Below are 17,083 nucleotides of genomic sequence, written 5' to 3' on the forward strand. Positions count from 1 at the left end.
TGCATTTCCTCTGCAAAACATAGGGCAATACGGACATTATGTAAATTGACGGGTGCTGTCTCATTTCCAATCATGACACGTCTTATTATATAAATATACGCTTACTGCAGATCAAACACAAGTAGATGTCGTAGAAAACATTTGTTTGAATTACTGATTCTCAATTTCCATCTTAAAACTTGAAGATGTCAGCAATATAGTACACTGTGCAGAACATACATCCGTCCTTCTAGTCCTGTTTTAGAAATGTCAGTAAAAGGTATAGTTTACGGTAATGTAAAAAGTTGACATACAATGCAGTTGAAAAAAAGCCTTCTATTTTTGGCATGAAGTGACGAGGCAAAAAAATAATGGCTTCTTCGTATAATACATTTAATATATTTTCTAAGCTTTGTTAAAATTGAATTTCATTTTCTAAATATTTAAAACGAAATGGATACGGTTTCAAATTACTCTGATTCTGCTTGTCAAGTCTTTGCTAATTCTAAAATGCCGTGGTTGCCTATTGAAGATGCTGTTAATAACTATTCAAAAGATTGGGGAATTGAACCTAAACAGTTTTTGAGAGTTGCCTCATCGGGAATTGAACCCACAAACCCCAGCTCTCGACATCTTGCTTTTTTGTTTAAGATTAAAAGTAAATACGCTTCTAAGTCAAATGAATATACCCAGCTTTGTTATAGTTTGACCTGCTGAATCGGATTATCAGTGTTCTTCAAAATAACAAGTTCTGAAAATTGATACATGATACATTTATTAGAAATATTGCAATGTTTTTTAATTATAATTTTATTTGAATGAAATACTATTGTAATAAAACCATGCATTTTTAATATTTTTCAATGATCTAGGGCATTGATAGATTTAGATTTAATTGCGCAGTTGTAATGGGTCTAAAATTAAAAATACGTGGGATCTTCGATAATTACATCCGTTCCATGCAGTCTTTGTAGTGCCCTGGTTTTTTTTTATAGTTTTATGTGAAAGTAGAATGTCCTTGCAGCATTCATAGTTGTAAAACCATATAAAAAAAACCTAATAGTTTGCGAACACAAAGTCATCCTCGCTTGGAACACTTCCAAGTAGAAAACGACATGGTCATATAACAAGGTTCCAACACATTATACGTGATGGTGAGTATAGTTCCTGTCTTCGAAATTATGTTGGACTTGAGTATCTCAGTCTTAAGTTTTATGTGTTATGTTTTGTGGATTGGTGCTTATCTTTTGTTTTTTAATTGTCCTGTATGCTCACTGTTTTAGCTGTCCAGTCTCAAAGACAGATAGCGTAATATGCTTACTTTTATTTTATCATTCTATAGACTCAACCGTAGATATATTATGTCAGCATTTTTTTTATCCCACCGCCTGAAGTCTTAGTTCTTATTGGCTCATGTAACTATTTTCCATTAAATACCAAAGGACAATGATGTGAACGAGAACAGTTTTCACCGGTGAGAAAAATTTGTAACATATGGTCAGTTATTAGAAGACCCGAGATGACAATTCGAAACAATTCAGAACGTTAAATCAAACGCCCCGATTAATAATGAACTAACGAGTGGTCTGCAGTCTTCTGATTTGACATTGTCTTCAGTTTACAGAAAAGTCGTTAATTTTGTAAATTTTGAAATTTGTGAATTTTGAAATTTGTAAATTTTGAAATTTGTGAATTTTGAAATTTGTGAATTTTGAAATTTGACCAGAATTTGACTAGTTAAGTACCTTGTGTTATATATGGAAAAAAATTCTGAGACAAGTGCCTGTGACCGAAAGGAATGAAAACAATTATCTCATTTAAATTTGATGTAAGTATAAAGGTTTAACTTAAATGTCTGTCAAAGTCAACTTGAAGTTGGAAGTTTGGCTGTTACGCATATTTCAATCAAACGATTTTATGTATATACCAGATCAAACACAAAAAAAAAAAATGTCCAAGAGAGTGAAATAAAAAAACGAGATGCACTTATGAACCAAATCAACTAAGGAAAACTACTGAACATTCCTGACTTAGGACAGGTGCAAACAATACAGCAGGTTTAAACGTTTTAAAAGGTACCAACCTTCATCCTTAATTGAATCACCAGTGTTTAACTTCCATGTACTAGTAATGGGGTTTCAATAAAACTAAATATGACTACTTAGTTTGAATCAAGAATTTACACGAAAGGATTAAGAGACTAGTCATAGCATATGATGTAAGAAAGCAAACATTCAATGTTTGCGTTCCTTGAAAAAACCTACAAAATATAAGATGGCTTTTATTCCTTTAGTCTTGAGTTTAAAAAGCAGAAAGACGACACTAATTAAGGGGCAATCACAACGCATATTTTGAAATAGGACAGACAATACCATATAAATGGGGACTGAAAAAATAGCAAGACAAACCAGTCAACAAAAACTAATTAGAGATGAAAACACAACTGAAGACGAAACATCATATTGCAAAGTTTTCACGTTATAAAAAAAAGCATTTTTCTATACATGTAAATATTTTCTTGATTTTTATTATAGATTTGAATATGATTTAATACAAGTTTTCACATTAAGTTTTGGTCTCTTTCACGACATAAACATTTCCACATTCACTTTAGTCATGTCTATATGCATATTAGCTGTATCGCAAATTAGTTTGTAATTTACGAAGACTAGATATTTTATCTTGAAGTGCCAAGCGGAAAATTGTCCGTTAAAGAGTGTTCAAGGATATTAAATGATGACTACAAGATAATGTGTCCAGAAAAAAAAACCAAATCATGAATTACACATTGTTTTAACATCCTGACTGTCTGTTTTATCCGGTAAATTTCCATTCTCTGTCCTTTCATATACTGAATTTAATGGAAATTTGCCATGATGTGGATTTAAATCACTTCCTGTTGTGACGTCATTATCTGGAATGGAGGCTGCATTGTCCCCACACTCCTCGTCTGAACTTGAACATAACCGACTGTCTGACACAATACTTTCCTCGTCATCTACGGAGATTGTCATATCCTCTCCCATCTCCTCATTTGAGGGGTTTGTATCATTAACTACGGTTTCACATTTTTGTGTTTTTGTCTCTGTTTTGGTTGTCTTTTGTTTTGCAGCTTCCTCCTCACGCTTTTGTTTTCGCCACTTTGCTCTTCTGTTTTTAAACCATACCTGCAAAGATCAAACAAAACTGTACATGGCAATTACTGCATGTGAAACATTATCTTCATAATTCTTAAAACGTGTCGTATCTAATTCAAACACAATTTCCGCAAATTGATTGCTTTCTGCATAATTTATCGAGCCTCCTGAGTTATATATTATATTTTTATTAACACCTTTTATCTAATAGCATTATCGAAATACCATGAAATGTTTTTATGGCTTTTTCATATTTTTATGTAAAACAACTGAGCTGCTTCCCTGTATTCGTCTGAAACCGTTTAGCTAAATTGTGAGTCAAACGTCTTATTAAAGTTACACTATGAATAAAATGAGAATTAATGTAATTTCAACAAGGTAGCAGGTAAACAGCATTTAACATCATTTAAAGGGGGGAAATAAACGACTTTTAGATTTCAGTAATACACGAAAGATTATAGAAATTTTGGAAAATTCTAAACTGCACAAACAAAAAAAAGATGCATACACAGTAGGAGAAAAAAACAATAACATGTTCCAGACGTAAAATTAGTACACAATCTATGGGATAAATCAGATTTGTGTGCGCACTTCACCTTTGCCTATTTTAAAACCAATTGTTTAAAAAAGTAAAACAAAAAAATGATAAGGAGACCAACTTCAGCTAAATTAAGTAAGTAAATAAAAGAGGCACATATGTCAAAAAGTGCTAGATAATACAGGTACCTAATTTTTCATTCTGGATCCATGTAGAACTCTTAAAAATTTGTAAAGAGACATTGTTGTGTTTTGTAATGACAAATAACTGAAGCAATTTTCATTCACCAGTTATTCAACAGTTAGAATAAACTGAGTACATTACTAATTTAAGAGAATTGGAATACTTTAACACTAATAAATATTTTATTTTATTTCAGGGCAAAAAAAATAATCGAACAAAAAGTTACATTCAAAATCCGGTTTGTCTAAACAACCGAACGACAACGATTCGTCAAAATGAGAAGCAGTATGACGGACGGACGGATGTTAATCTGAGATAACGTGCGGGGGACGCTTAGTCGTGGAAATAGCTTTCATTGGACAATTTATTTCTTGTGTATTAATGATAATTGAGGATGACATTGTACATTAACATATTTGGTTTCTTAATCACTTTATCGTATTTATTCCGCGCAGTGAAATCAGAAAATTCAAAGCACGTGTTCAATATTTACCGGGATATTTCAAATATAAGGCAGGATTCATATCGGAATAATTTGATTACTCATATTTAACAAGTTTAAGGTGAATAATAATTTTTCACACTAGTGTGAATTTTGTCGCTGATCAATAAAGAGCAGTAGCTAGAAGACGCTAAAAAGTTAATGCCCCAAAACTGGTTACGAAAAAACTTGCATATATATCTTTTGTCAAGATTAATGATTTAGAAAATGTCAGATAAGTGAGAATTACATCGGATGAACAGACTACATACAATTTATTAAAATTTTCAAAGGTTTACAATTTTTAATAGTCCACTAATGTTCGTAACATGTGTTATGATATTTTGATGTTTCTTGATAAAATATAGATCTAAACACAATACTTTGCTTCCTATTTAATACTTTAATTATATTTTTCTTGATAAAATATAGATAGAAACACATTAATATGCTGACAGTGGCCCTAAATGCACTGGATTACGCATAAAGTACATTATTTACAGTACTTTGTTCAGTATATATAACCATGTACTGTGAGTTATTGTTGAATTTTTTCATTTTACCAACCAAAAAAAACTTCATTAATATTTGATTTTTATATCTTTATTTTAATAGATTTCATTTTACCAAAAAGAAAGCTTCGTTTAAAAAATATATATTACTTTATTTACTACCGACATTTTTATAACAGTTCTAAAAACGACTCGCTTGTTTTTGAAAAGATTTCTTCCATTTACCGGTAAAAATGATTTGAATATTTACTTATAAATGTTTGTAATTGTAAAATAATTTTATGATATAAAGAATAAAACTTAATGTTCTTTTTCGTAGATATGCTTTTGTGATTTAAGTCCTATGTACAAAAATTAAAGTTTGAATTAACAATGTGTATCATAGTAAATCAGATGTTATGATTGGTTAATGCCTTACTAACAAAAGACAAATGTAACCATAAAACACGTGCTACTGCTAATTTTTATTCGGTCCATCCTTCATTTCCTATGAGTTTCTTTTCACCTTTCATATTTTACATAGACAATAAATTTAATATAATAAGAAGAATAAAATAATTCGAAGTTGAACAAATCAGGTGCACAATTACCATAAACATTTTTTTTAGTATATTATGTCTGTAAAATGTATTGCATGAAAACTTTTAAATCTGGTGCAAAATAGAACAAAACAAAATCATAAAAAGTACATCAAAATGGTGTTAAATTAAAGTAGAGGCCACACATGGTTTTCGTAAATGAGTGTCGTCAAATAATACATGCAAATTATAATTTTTCTCCGATGATTGGTTATTGTTTTCTGAACATTTGAATCTTTGAAAAAATATGATATTAATAGTCCGAAGTTTCAACACAGACGATGTTAATGAATATAACCAACTCTTTATGTCTTATCTGGATTTAGTGTGTTGTTTGGTTGCTGTCACAAAAGGTATTATCCCATATATCATCGTGGTTTATATAGATTATAACGATAATATTTCCGAGATAGAAAATATCAACAATAAATGGTTGAACTATTTCGTCTTGTTTTTCATATGTCCTTTTAGAAGTTATAAGAATTAATATTGTATTATGATAGTTTTATGAACTCGTATGTTGTTTCAGTAATACTTTAATGTTAAGTTGAGAAAACTTAGGCGGTGGTTCCCATAATCTACATTCTATAAAGGCTTGCTGTCCACACGGATGTTATCTTTTGACGTCCCTTTGGTCTCGTTTAATATATAATCAAGGTTTAATATTTTTATGCTAATTTACTGCTTTTCCATTTAGCAATGACAATACATTAAAGCGATAATCGCAAATGATGATGTATTTAAAATTCTTACACGGTTTATCATAAATGAAATTGAGTTTTAACAATAGAAGTTATGATAATATCCATGTTTTCATTTTGATATGGGTAATTTGAAGAAATATCCTTTTATCTTCATCTCGATAGCTCTAAATTTTGTCTTTACCCTCTCGAGTAACGATGAAAAGCGTTTCAAGATATGATCTGTAATTCTAAACTCTTTGAAACGTTTTCATATATAGCCACTTCAGGGTTAAGCTATTTTACTTAATAATAAAATATAAAAGCCTCATTTGAAGTTCATATTCCACGCAAAGTTAGTTCCTAAGTGACTTAAACGAAATTCTCTTTTATAGTGGCTTGTCTTGAAGCCGATCTTTTGATATTTGTGATTTGGATGTTGTTTTCAGTAATTCGGAGATCGTGTGGCCATGATAGGACAGTGTAAAAGCAATTCCCATTTGTATGATTATACTGTGTTGGATTATAAATATCAAATCTTTCTGGATTGTTCATCTTTGATTTTTATGCATTTATGGAACAATTTACTGGTGGCCATCTTGTAATATTTTCTCTTATCTCAGAAATAGTTGTAATATTAAATAAAAACAACTTATACACTTTCTATTAGCTTTTTATTTAATTATTTAGCTATTTATTGATAGAGAAAATATTGTAAAATGATTCAATCGTAAACTAATTTTATGAGAGCTTTATACATCAATCGACAATCATGTATAATGAAGCAATAGTAAAACGATTTGATAAAAAGTTTATTGAAATGGAATTTGAAAAAAAAACATTAGAAAATACCAACAAAAAATGATTTTAGCAATATATAATATATGGTTGAGCAATCCACTTTTATAAATCTGTTTTATTCAATTATTCTAAGATTACTGTAAGTGGTCAGATACAAAAATGTACTTTGGCCTATATTTAACGGTTTACTTTTGCACATTGCGACTTCGATGGAGAGCTGTTTCGTTGGCACTCAGACCTTATCTTCTTATATATCAGTTCAAGTTTATTGATAAATTTAATAAAGAATTCTTGTTCATCATATGTATTGCTGATAATCATCTTGCTTTTAATATCCCAAGCAATTTGTTTTTAACTTTTCAAATGTGAAATTGAAAATTACTAAAACTCCAAACCTATCTTAGAAAATAAGAATATAATAATGTCAATATTCAAATAAATAAAATGAGCGAAAAAAAAATACCCTATTTTTTTCAATCTGAAAATACAGCAACCAATACCACAACACTATGTTATAATTGTATTTTATAAATTTTATTTTGAAAACGGTAGAAAGTGATATGTACAAGCTGATTGGATGGTCAGACTCCAAATTTTCTATTTTAAGTCTTTCTTTCATTACTTTCAGGACACGCTTATCATAATCATCTTTTTTGACCATTTTTTAAAGTTCTTCATAGTTCGGAAATGTTTGTTCTAAAAAAAAATGCATTCATCGACATATTTCTAGGAAATATAAATACTCAATATCTTTTTACAAAAGGACTTGTTTTTATTCAAATTCAAATTTATGAATATAAAAACAAGAAAAAAAAAAAACCCGGTATGTTGAATGTTTGGTAGATATGTACTATTATTCAAAGCGTGTGAGAAAACACATCGACAACGAGTACCAATTGAGGCACAACTGGTAATAAACAATGTCTAATGCTGTTGTTCTTCAAAATCGTGTCTATTTTAAATTTATATTGTTCTTATCATGATTTAGGGAATAATATTATGTTTTATTGCAGATTGTTTGCCTTGATTCTGTATTTATTAAGCGCCATCTTGAACCATATGTTACCATTATGGATTTAGTCATGGTCTCCTTCATAATTTACATAATTAACGTTTTCAGTAATATCATGTCAATGAAATTTTTTGATTGTACAATTTACATGTTTCCACGTAAGTTTCTAAACATTTGAAACCCTCAAAAAGCTCAATCACATTTGCTGTTTCAGTTGAGTGCCGATTGCTTTGATGACCATTCATATACAAATGCTCTTTATGTGACTTTTTTGTGTTTAGTATTTTATTACTCAAACGTAGCTTTCAGACCATATTTCAAAGGTTTACTATGTATATTAATTCTTTGTTCAGCTGAACACTATTATAATATCTTTAAACTGATTTCATTATAAAGAAGAAAATCGACACGATAACTAAAATATAATATTTAATATAGAATAACAGACAGATAATAAGCTAGAGGTAACACGTAAGGCGTATTATCATATTAGCTATTTACTGATCTTTTATTTGGCAAATACGCAAGGACGAGGTGTTCTAAAAGTTCATCATTGAAGGCCATTTGGTTGTTTGTCTGGGTATATAATCATTGACGGCTGTATGATTGTCTTAAAACTCCGTGATGTCTGTGAATTTTTTTTCATTGACGGTTGTACGGTTGTTTAAGAAAACTGGTGTATGTTCCTTTGAATCATTGAAGATTTTACGGTTGTGTTGGAACTCTGTGGTGTCTTTGTCTTTTAATCATTAACAGATGCACGTTGTCTAAAACTCTAAGGTGTCTGGGCCATTGAATCATTTCGGTTGAATGGTTGTGTTAAGAACACTATGGTGTCTTGGCCCTTTAATCATTGACGGTTATACGATTGTTTTAGAAATATGACGGTGTCTGTGACTTTTAGTCATTAACAGTTATTTCGTTGCTTTAGAAATCTGTGGTTTCTGTGTCTTTAAATCACTGGGTTGTATGGTTGTGTTAGAAAACCGTGCCTGCTTGGCCTTTTAATCATTGACGACCGTGCCGTTGTTTTAGAATACTTTGGTGTCTGCGACTTTTAATCATCGACGGTTATACTGGTGTTTTAGAACTATGTGTTGTCTGGGCCATTTAATCATTGACCGTTGTGCGGTAGTTTTAGAACATTACACATGCTGTCTGTGTCTTTTAATCAATAGCGGTTGTACGGTATTTTTATAACTCTATGGTGTCTGTGACTTTTAATCTATGCGGTCGTATGGCTGTTTTAAAACACTGTACAACTGTGTTTGTGTCTTTTGTCTTATAATATCGCATAGTTGTTTTAGCGCTTTGTAATGAGAGTGCTTTTCAATCATTGAAGGCAATCAGATTGTTTCAAAACTCTGTTGTTGTATCTGTGCCTTTTAATCATTGTGTTTGTATTGATGTTTTAAAACTCTGTTGTATTTGTGTCAATTTTTACCGAATGTCGTAAATTATACAGTATTAAAATTACCGGAAAAAACATTCTTTTGATCATTAAAATATCATCATCAAAAAGTTTAAAAGCTATGTTGTTTATATACCGTTTACCCATCGATCGCGATATGACTGTTTATAGACATCTAGTGTTTCTGTACCTTTTAATTTTAATTATTGCAGATCTTAATATGGTGACATGTTAATGATACTTTATAAATATGTTTGGCTTATGTCTTACTGGTGTTAGACCCGTATTTCCTTGTATTCAAATGGCTTGTGATCATGCAGACTAGTTGAAATTGATTAAACGTGGTAAAAAATATATGCTTTATCATGCTTTAGCTCTCTGTGATGTCAAGACATTTAGAAAAATATTTTGCGTGACGATGACATATTTCCTCATTTCATTTCATTCATTTATTTTTATCCATTTGAGAATCTTCTTTTCCAAATTAACTAACTCGTTTGAATTATTGGATTAAGCACATGTATATATACTCTGCTCCCCCGAAATTAGAGGAATTATATTTATTTTTGTAGTGAAATGTACATGTTATTCCCATTTTCCAGATAAGGATGACTTTATATGTTTGTACCGCGTGTTCATTGCTACTATTTCTCCAGGCTTAAAAGCTTTTACATGTATGACCTCATAATTTAGTTAATGCCTCTTTGTCTTGGTAATATTTATACAAGAACCGTTTTGATGATGATATTTTAATGATCAAAAGAATGTTTTTCCGGTAATTTTAATACTGTATAATTTACAAATGAGGAATAAAATAGCAGATAATCCCATTTTGAAATATCAAATCGGTATAGACAGAGTGGTCATTTGCCAAAACGGTTTCTGAACAACAAACGTCAAGTTATTGCAAACATATAAAAGAGGACGTTGACTAGAGATTTGTCGAGAAAATGGATCTATTTTACTCATTAATGTCTTTGAAATTATAGCGACATTTTTATGAATTAGGAATAATAATATCATATCTCGTTCCAGGTGATAGCCCGATGAACATTTTGTTTCATTAAATTTCGTAATGTTCTCATTAAAGTATAATCGAAACTGATTTTAATTCAAAAAGGTGGAAGTTTTAAATGGTGGCCTAATTAATTATTAAAGTAACAAACAATAATATAGATTGGAGATATCGAGTAAAGGATGATGATGCACATTTCATCATTCTAATATAGTTTTTAGAATGTTCACGCACTATGGTGTGTATACTGGAGAAACAATTACCAAATACTTATCTTAGATGAAATAGTACTGCGGAGTAATATAACCATTAATTCCTGACTAAGCTCAGTCTTAAATTTGTAATTTTTTACTGTTATACTCACAGGTCTATACGTTATAAAACTTTTTAGGCTACGTTTATTCTTATCCGTCTGAAAGAAGTACCTAGGCTTGCCGTCTGTTTGATTTTCACAAACTTCGTTCTTATTAATGATTGTTACCAACAGGGTCGAATGTAGAGAGTTGAGCAAAACTATAGACATATCATTAATAGACTGACTCTTTGAAATATACCTTAAAGTTGAATGCATTTGGTATTCCCTAATATTATGAGACTAGTACGCTTAACCAGTAGATGAAGGATCCGTGAGAACTTTAAAAAAAATTTAGAATGCAAATATCATTGTTCTTGTTTTAAAAGTCCAAATGTTCGTATATCTGTTTTCAACAATTTAGGTGGGCAAAAATTTCTTGAAACCGAAAACAGATTTCTGCTTTAAGTGCATATAAATCGCACATTGGCCCTCAAATTATAAATCATACTATTGTATTTACATTAATCTTATTTTTTCATGAGTATCCACTAATTCGTCCTTTTCAATTCAGTTTTAAATACCATGATATGGTCAAGGATGGTCTTGAAACATTGACGGTAATTTATAGAATGTGTCCCATATAATGCCCCTTCAAAAGTCAGATGTATATACCAAAGCTATATCATTACATCCTTCTACGAAATAAAATGGTGGTTGTTCAATCCCACAAATGTTAAACTGGTCCCTGGGGTCTGGACAGGAAATATAAAAAAAAAAAGTAACGGAGTTTAACTATAGGTGCATACTTTGTGGGAAAACCGTCTCAGCGGTATGAATCAGGTAAACAGAGTACTCTTGCTATTTTTGTACTTTTATAGACATTATATATAGGCGTGTCCTTTTTAGGGTCCAACTTTCCAGATATAGGAACAGTCGAGTTGAAGTAGAATAGGGATAATTATAAATATTTTATTTTAACCTTGAAAATATCGCTTGAAAAATTATACTGAATTTTATTGGTTAATGATTCCTTTAAAAACCACAAGTTGCAAGATAATGCATAACATTTCATATTTTTAATCTGGAAGATAGTGTTTAATGCTCAGAGTTTACCTTTAAAATAGTCAGATAAAAACCCCAGTAAAATAGTATGTTTGCTGCATCCAGTTACTTGCGCTAGTGACTTCCTACCGCGCATGTCAAATGTCCCGTGATTCCAATATAAATTATATAAGTGAAATGTAGATGCTCAGAGTATTTGATTCTAAATATAGGCCAAAAATGATTAACATTTTTCTCACCAAAATTAAGAAAGACCAAACCCGATCTGACAATATATATAATATTGAAATCAAATTTTATCAAATTTTATAATTTAAATTTTTAAGTCAGTCAGTAATTTCTTATATTTATGATGTTTCGTGGAAACTGTTTTCAAGCGTCTGGAAATAAAAATCCTTCAGGATCAAATTCAAAAGATAGAAATACAAGCGATAAATTTATTTTTTTTCGCTTTCTCGTAGGATTACAAGCGATTTTTCATTATGTTTTTTAATATTAATAGAGTGATTTCTTATTTTTAAAGATTTTATATAAACTCACACACATCCATCGAAATTGGACCATATTCTGAAATACATATACTTAGAAATATAACTTGAATTCGAACCATTGAAGGTGGATTGAAACTTAAGAATAGTATTAAATTTTGATTTTAATCATTGGATTTAAACAAATTGTTTCAAGTTTGTGACATGTAATGGTCATCTCCTAATGACGTACATACTAACCTCTACTCTTTCCTCTTTCAACTCTACTTTCATGGCCAGTTCTTCCCTCAACATCACATCCGGGTAATGGGTTTTATTGAATGTTCCTTCAAGTTCTTCAAGTTGTTCTTCTGTGAAGATTGTTCTGTGTCTCCGTTTACGTTTCTGTCCCATTTTCTCCAAGTCGAGGGCATTCAAAAACCCATGGAAAGGGTAGTGATACCGTACTACAAGGAAAAAATAAATATGCAAAAATACAATCAAAACGAAAAACCAGGCATCGTTTTATAAAGCCTGGGATTTCAGGATCAGGACCCCTCCTACCCTCCCCCTTTTATAGGAATAGGTATATCGTGTTATGTATGAGTGTATAAGTATTAGTTTGACTATACTTGGTCCATTGATCTCAACAATGACTGTACGGTAGTTCTCGCCTGACTTCTGCACTTTGTTTATGTCACATACATTCATAGTTTTTGTAGCGTAATACTTGTAAGCGGATTCCAGTTTACCATGACTGGTAAAGAATGTACTTTTTCAACGCATACATATTGAAAAGTTGTTCATTAACCTTTAGAACACGATATCATTATAAATCCCGGAACTTGCAATTTGTTCCTGGTTTTATTTTTATTAAGTGAATAACAAGCAGGTTTTATTTAACATTAACTAATTACCAATGTAGAATTAGCTGATAAATATTTATTGCAAATACAGGAATATCCATAAATTGGAGAATATATTTACGTTATCTTTTTACATTTAAATTTGCCATTTTGAAACATAAAAAAACATCTAAAATTAACTTCGGAAATATCCTCAAATTAGACAAAATATTTTTTTACATTTAAAGCTTTCCGTTTTATATTTAACAGTTTAATAATTATAGACAATTAAGAGTTATCTTTGAATTTTATATATTATCTTAACTTTCCATAGACACTTAACAAAGATGTATGATTTCGGTCAATATTTTTGGCTATTTTATTTTATATGTATGCTAATATCATTTCATTTTGTACATTGCAAAATATATTCACCAAACTATTACCCATGTGAAGTATTTCAAATTTCGTCTGAAAATTATATGCATTTTCGTGTTAATTCCGAGTTATTGCATTCAAAATAAATTTATCCGTGCACAGAGAAAGTACAAATGTCTCATATATTTTCCCTGTCCCAAAATTAATAATTCTAAAATTCTACTTGTTCTTCTTCTTTTGATAATCATTTTCTATGTAGCATTTCATATATACGCGAAATTACGTAAACGCCACCATGGACTGAACCAAAAAGTAGGTTTGTTCCCTGATATATAATATGTCGTGTCCGAAATTATTGTAATATAAATATCATCGAAGATAATGCATAAATATCCCGGAAAAAAAAAGAAAAAAAATAATAATCCAAAAATAAAACCCTATATAAGACTAAAAAATAAATATCCATATTGTGTTTTTTTAAAATGCTTTTCTAACTTTCTAATGCTTATTTTTGTGCAATGCTTATTTTTTTTAAATTATTATCTCTTTGTAATGTTTATTTTTTGTAATGCTTATTTCAAACAATTTAATTGAATCTTGCTTCATATAATTGAAGTAAAATGACAGATTTGACATTTTTTGGTGTAAAGTGAAATTTGTAAAAGACATGTACTAATCCCTAATGAACTTTGTATGACAGTATTGTACCGTTAATCTTCAATGACAGGGATTTGTTTGGTTAATTTTGTCTTATCACTAAACGATAAAAAAGCTGTTCAGCAAACTTCTTTTGAGGAATACTTATTATATTTTTAAAACCTTTTCAATTGTCGTATGATTAATAAGCTGAGGATGTGTTTATGAGCTGAGGAAATAGGCCACCTTTTAATTAAACCATGTTTTCTTATTATTAATAGTCAAGAAAATAAGAGGCGATTAATCTTATCATAGAAATTAAAATCTTTCAATAGCAATACGCTCATTTCTTTTAAATAAAATTTGATTTCACATCGGTGAAGTGGAATTTTAATGTTGATTTTACACCGTACCAAATTTAAGATAGGAATCTGCGTTTGCCGCGGGTTGAACATCAGAGCGATCATCAAATGATAAAACAACTTATTTAAAAGATTTACGTTCAAATCCTATAGACTAGTCAATGAACAGTTTAGTGCATATATGTCTAACGCGTCTGTAATTTTATATGATAATTTCTAAATTTTTTAACACCGATTAATTGAGATTATCAAGTTGATCTTAAAAGCAGTCTTCCTTTCTATTCAAATTTAATTCAGATAAAAATAAGGAGTAGATTTGTTCTTAAGATTTTCTTTTACTATTAAATTCAAATATAACTTCAATCTTTTACGAGGACTGTGAATCGTCCTGTAAACACGAATGAAAAAAAAGAGATGTGCTTATCATAAGCATAAGAAAATAAAAAGATAATATATCGCTAAAAAAAAATACGAATTAAGAAATGTTCTACTTGTATATTATTTCTGGTTGGTGCTAAGCTAAATAGTCTTATATTTATATATTTTCTCTTTAAATTCTTAGGAAAAATCCACATTTTTCACTCTAAATAATATATATTTTGGTCTCAAATATGTATTTTTTTCCTTTTAAATATGTTTGTTGGGCTGTAATTTGTGCTCTTCAATTTGTAAAAAAAGAAAGATAATAAAAATTGCATATTTGTATAAAAGGACATTATTATTGCTGGTGTAAAACATGATAATTTGATTAAAATAACGAGTCAAACAACTGAAATATATATAACATTTTCCATTGTACAAACACTAAAAAATGCTTAATTTAAAGATAAAATGTGTTATTTTGATATAATTATTAAAACGACAAAGATTACTGCAATCGTGGCACTAAACATAATAACTGAAAATATCTTGGGTATTTTTAAATATTGAAAACGTAGAATCATTGCAAAGTATGTATAATACAATCAGCAGGAACAGTTTTGATCACGAGATACTAATTTTGTTGTTATACTTACCAAAGCAGTCTCTCTGCAGTTGTGACATACTTGGTAGTTGAAATGGAGTCGGTCTAGGTGGATGCTGGACAGGTCTAGGAGATAGAATGTTCTCTATGGTGAACAAAGAAGAGTTAGACTGACTGTTAGCAGCTAATAATCCAAGCTGGTAATTCCTAAGACACGCCAACTGTTCATTGTGGTAATGATAAGGAAAATGCTGCATTCTCAGTGTTAGGATTTTTTTCAAATATTAAAAAATGTAACAAACTAGATTTGAACACGATGCTTTTCTTAAATTGTCAAACTTGTAAGTTTGCGTTCTCTTTGCAGCTTTCTAATACTTGCTCCTGCGTTTAAATGGTTAAGCTTCTGTCTGATTCAAGGACAGCTACAGCATTTTATATAATATTGAGGTAACAAAATTAAATTTTCCCTTTAAATTCGGCTCATCTTACAAAGAACGATCTACGGATTATGGTGAATACTGGGATGATCAGGTTACTTTAAGAACCAAGACGTGTCTAGCTAATCGGCAGGTATCCAGTTAATCACACTTTAGAATATTCATCGATAATTCACAAAAATAATCCAAACAAATCCTTAATAGGTAGTTTTATTGCTTTAATTTGTTTACACTTTGTAAAAGGTCCAATGATTTTTGTCCAAATCCGTTAAAACTTGGCCAGTGCCATAAAAACTAAACCAATGAAAACAAAACATAATTATAAGCCCCGCCCAGACGTTTTAGCACAAATGATATACATGGGCAAAACATCACAATTTGACGCAAGACGAACCATATTCATCTTTCATTTCTTTAAAGAAAACTTCAAGGCAACCTCTTTTCCTCTTTTATGTCCTCAAACGTTATCTTAAAATCAAGATTTTTCCTTTTTACGGTAGAAATATATATTATGAAATAAAACAAAAATATCATATTTAACTTTAGGACTAATCCACTGACATGGAATAGATGTTACACGAACATTCAATGATAAAAATACGGGTATGTCTTAAAACATTTTCTGAATTGAATTATTTGCAAGAGATGGTTAATAGTGTCTTGTCCTATAGACAAAATTCAACTTAATCTTACCAAAAAATTGGGGTACGATGACAAGCAACAGAAAACGCCCAGAAAATTTAGCGATTTTGTTAGCATGGAGATGTTTACTTAGATAGCGTCAATTGCTGTTGATTTCAACCACTTTTTTCAACACTGCGAATCTCTATCGTTACTGTGCTGACGATGGTAGCCAGTGCTTTAGCTTTACTGTCAAATGTATTTATTTTGACTTCTAAGCGTCAATTGAACTTTGCTTCCTAATTTAAAAGAACTACTTTTCGCATGCTTATTTATTTTTATAACAACGGAAACAAATATTTGCTAAAAGGTTACTATTTGGCCCTTTTATCGCTTATATTTTCTATTTTTGAACATGATTCTTTTTAATATCATCGATGACTGTTGCCAGTTAATAAAAAAGACTAGAAATTTCACCCCTTTTAATATTGAATGTTATCCATTTCAAATATGATGTTATCACTTTTTCAAATAATCATAAATGAAATGTAGTGTGAAAACGTTTATCACATAAACATTTATAATTTGTTAAAACATCTGAGATTATTTATACGATAGTATTAATATTATTCCAAGTTATAATGAACAACAATTGTCATCTAAAGGACATACATTTCAAATCGGATGTA

General features: G+C 30.1%; 1 protein-coding gene across 1 annotated transcript; it reads right to left on the reverse strand.

The window, feature by feature from the left end:
- Positions 1-2,490: 2,490 nt before the first annotated feature.
- On the reverse strand, positions 2,491-15,994 carry LOC134712092 (homeobox protein OTX1-like). Its single transcript, XM_063573246.1, has 3 exons — positions 15,389-15,994; positions 12,413-12,618; positions 2,491-3,146 (listed from the first exon to the last, which is right to left on the reverse strand). The coding sequence occupies exons 1-3, from the start codon at positions 15,591-15,593 to the stop codon at positions 2,754-2,756; spliced, it is 804 nt and encodes a 267-aa protein (XP_063429316.1). The 5' UTR covers positions 15,594-15,994; the 3' UTR covers positions 2,491-2,753.
- Between the last annotated feature and the right edge of the window lie 1,089 nt (positions 15,995-17,083).

The sequence above is a fragment of the Mytilus trossulus genome, chromosome 3 (assembly GCF_036588685.1).
Source record: "Mytilus trossulus isolate FHL-02 chromosome 3, PNRI_Mtr1.1.1.hap1, whole genome shotgun sequence".
Taxonomy (NCBI): Eukaryota; Metazoa; Mollusca; class Bivalvia; order Mytilida; family Mytilidae; genus Mytilus; species Mytilus trossulus.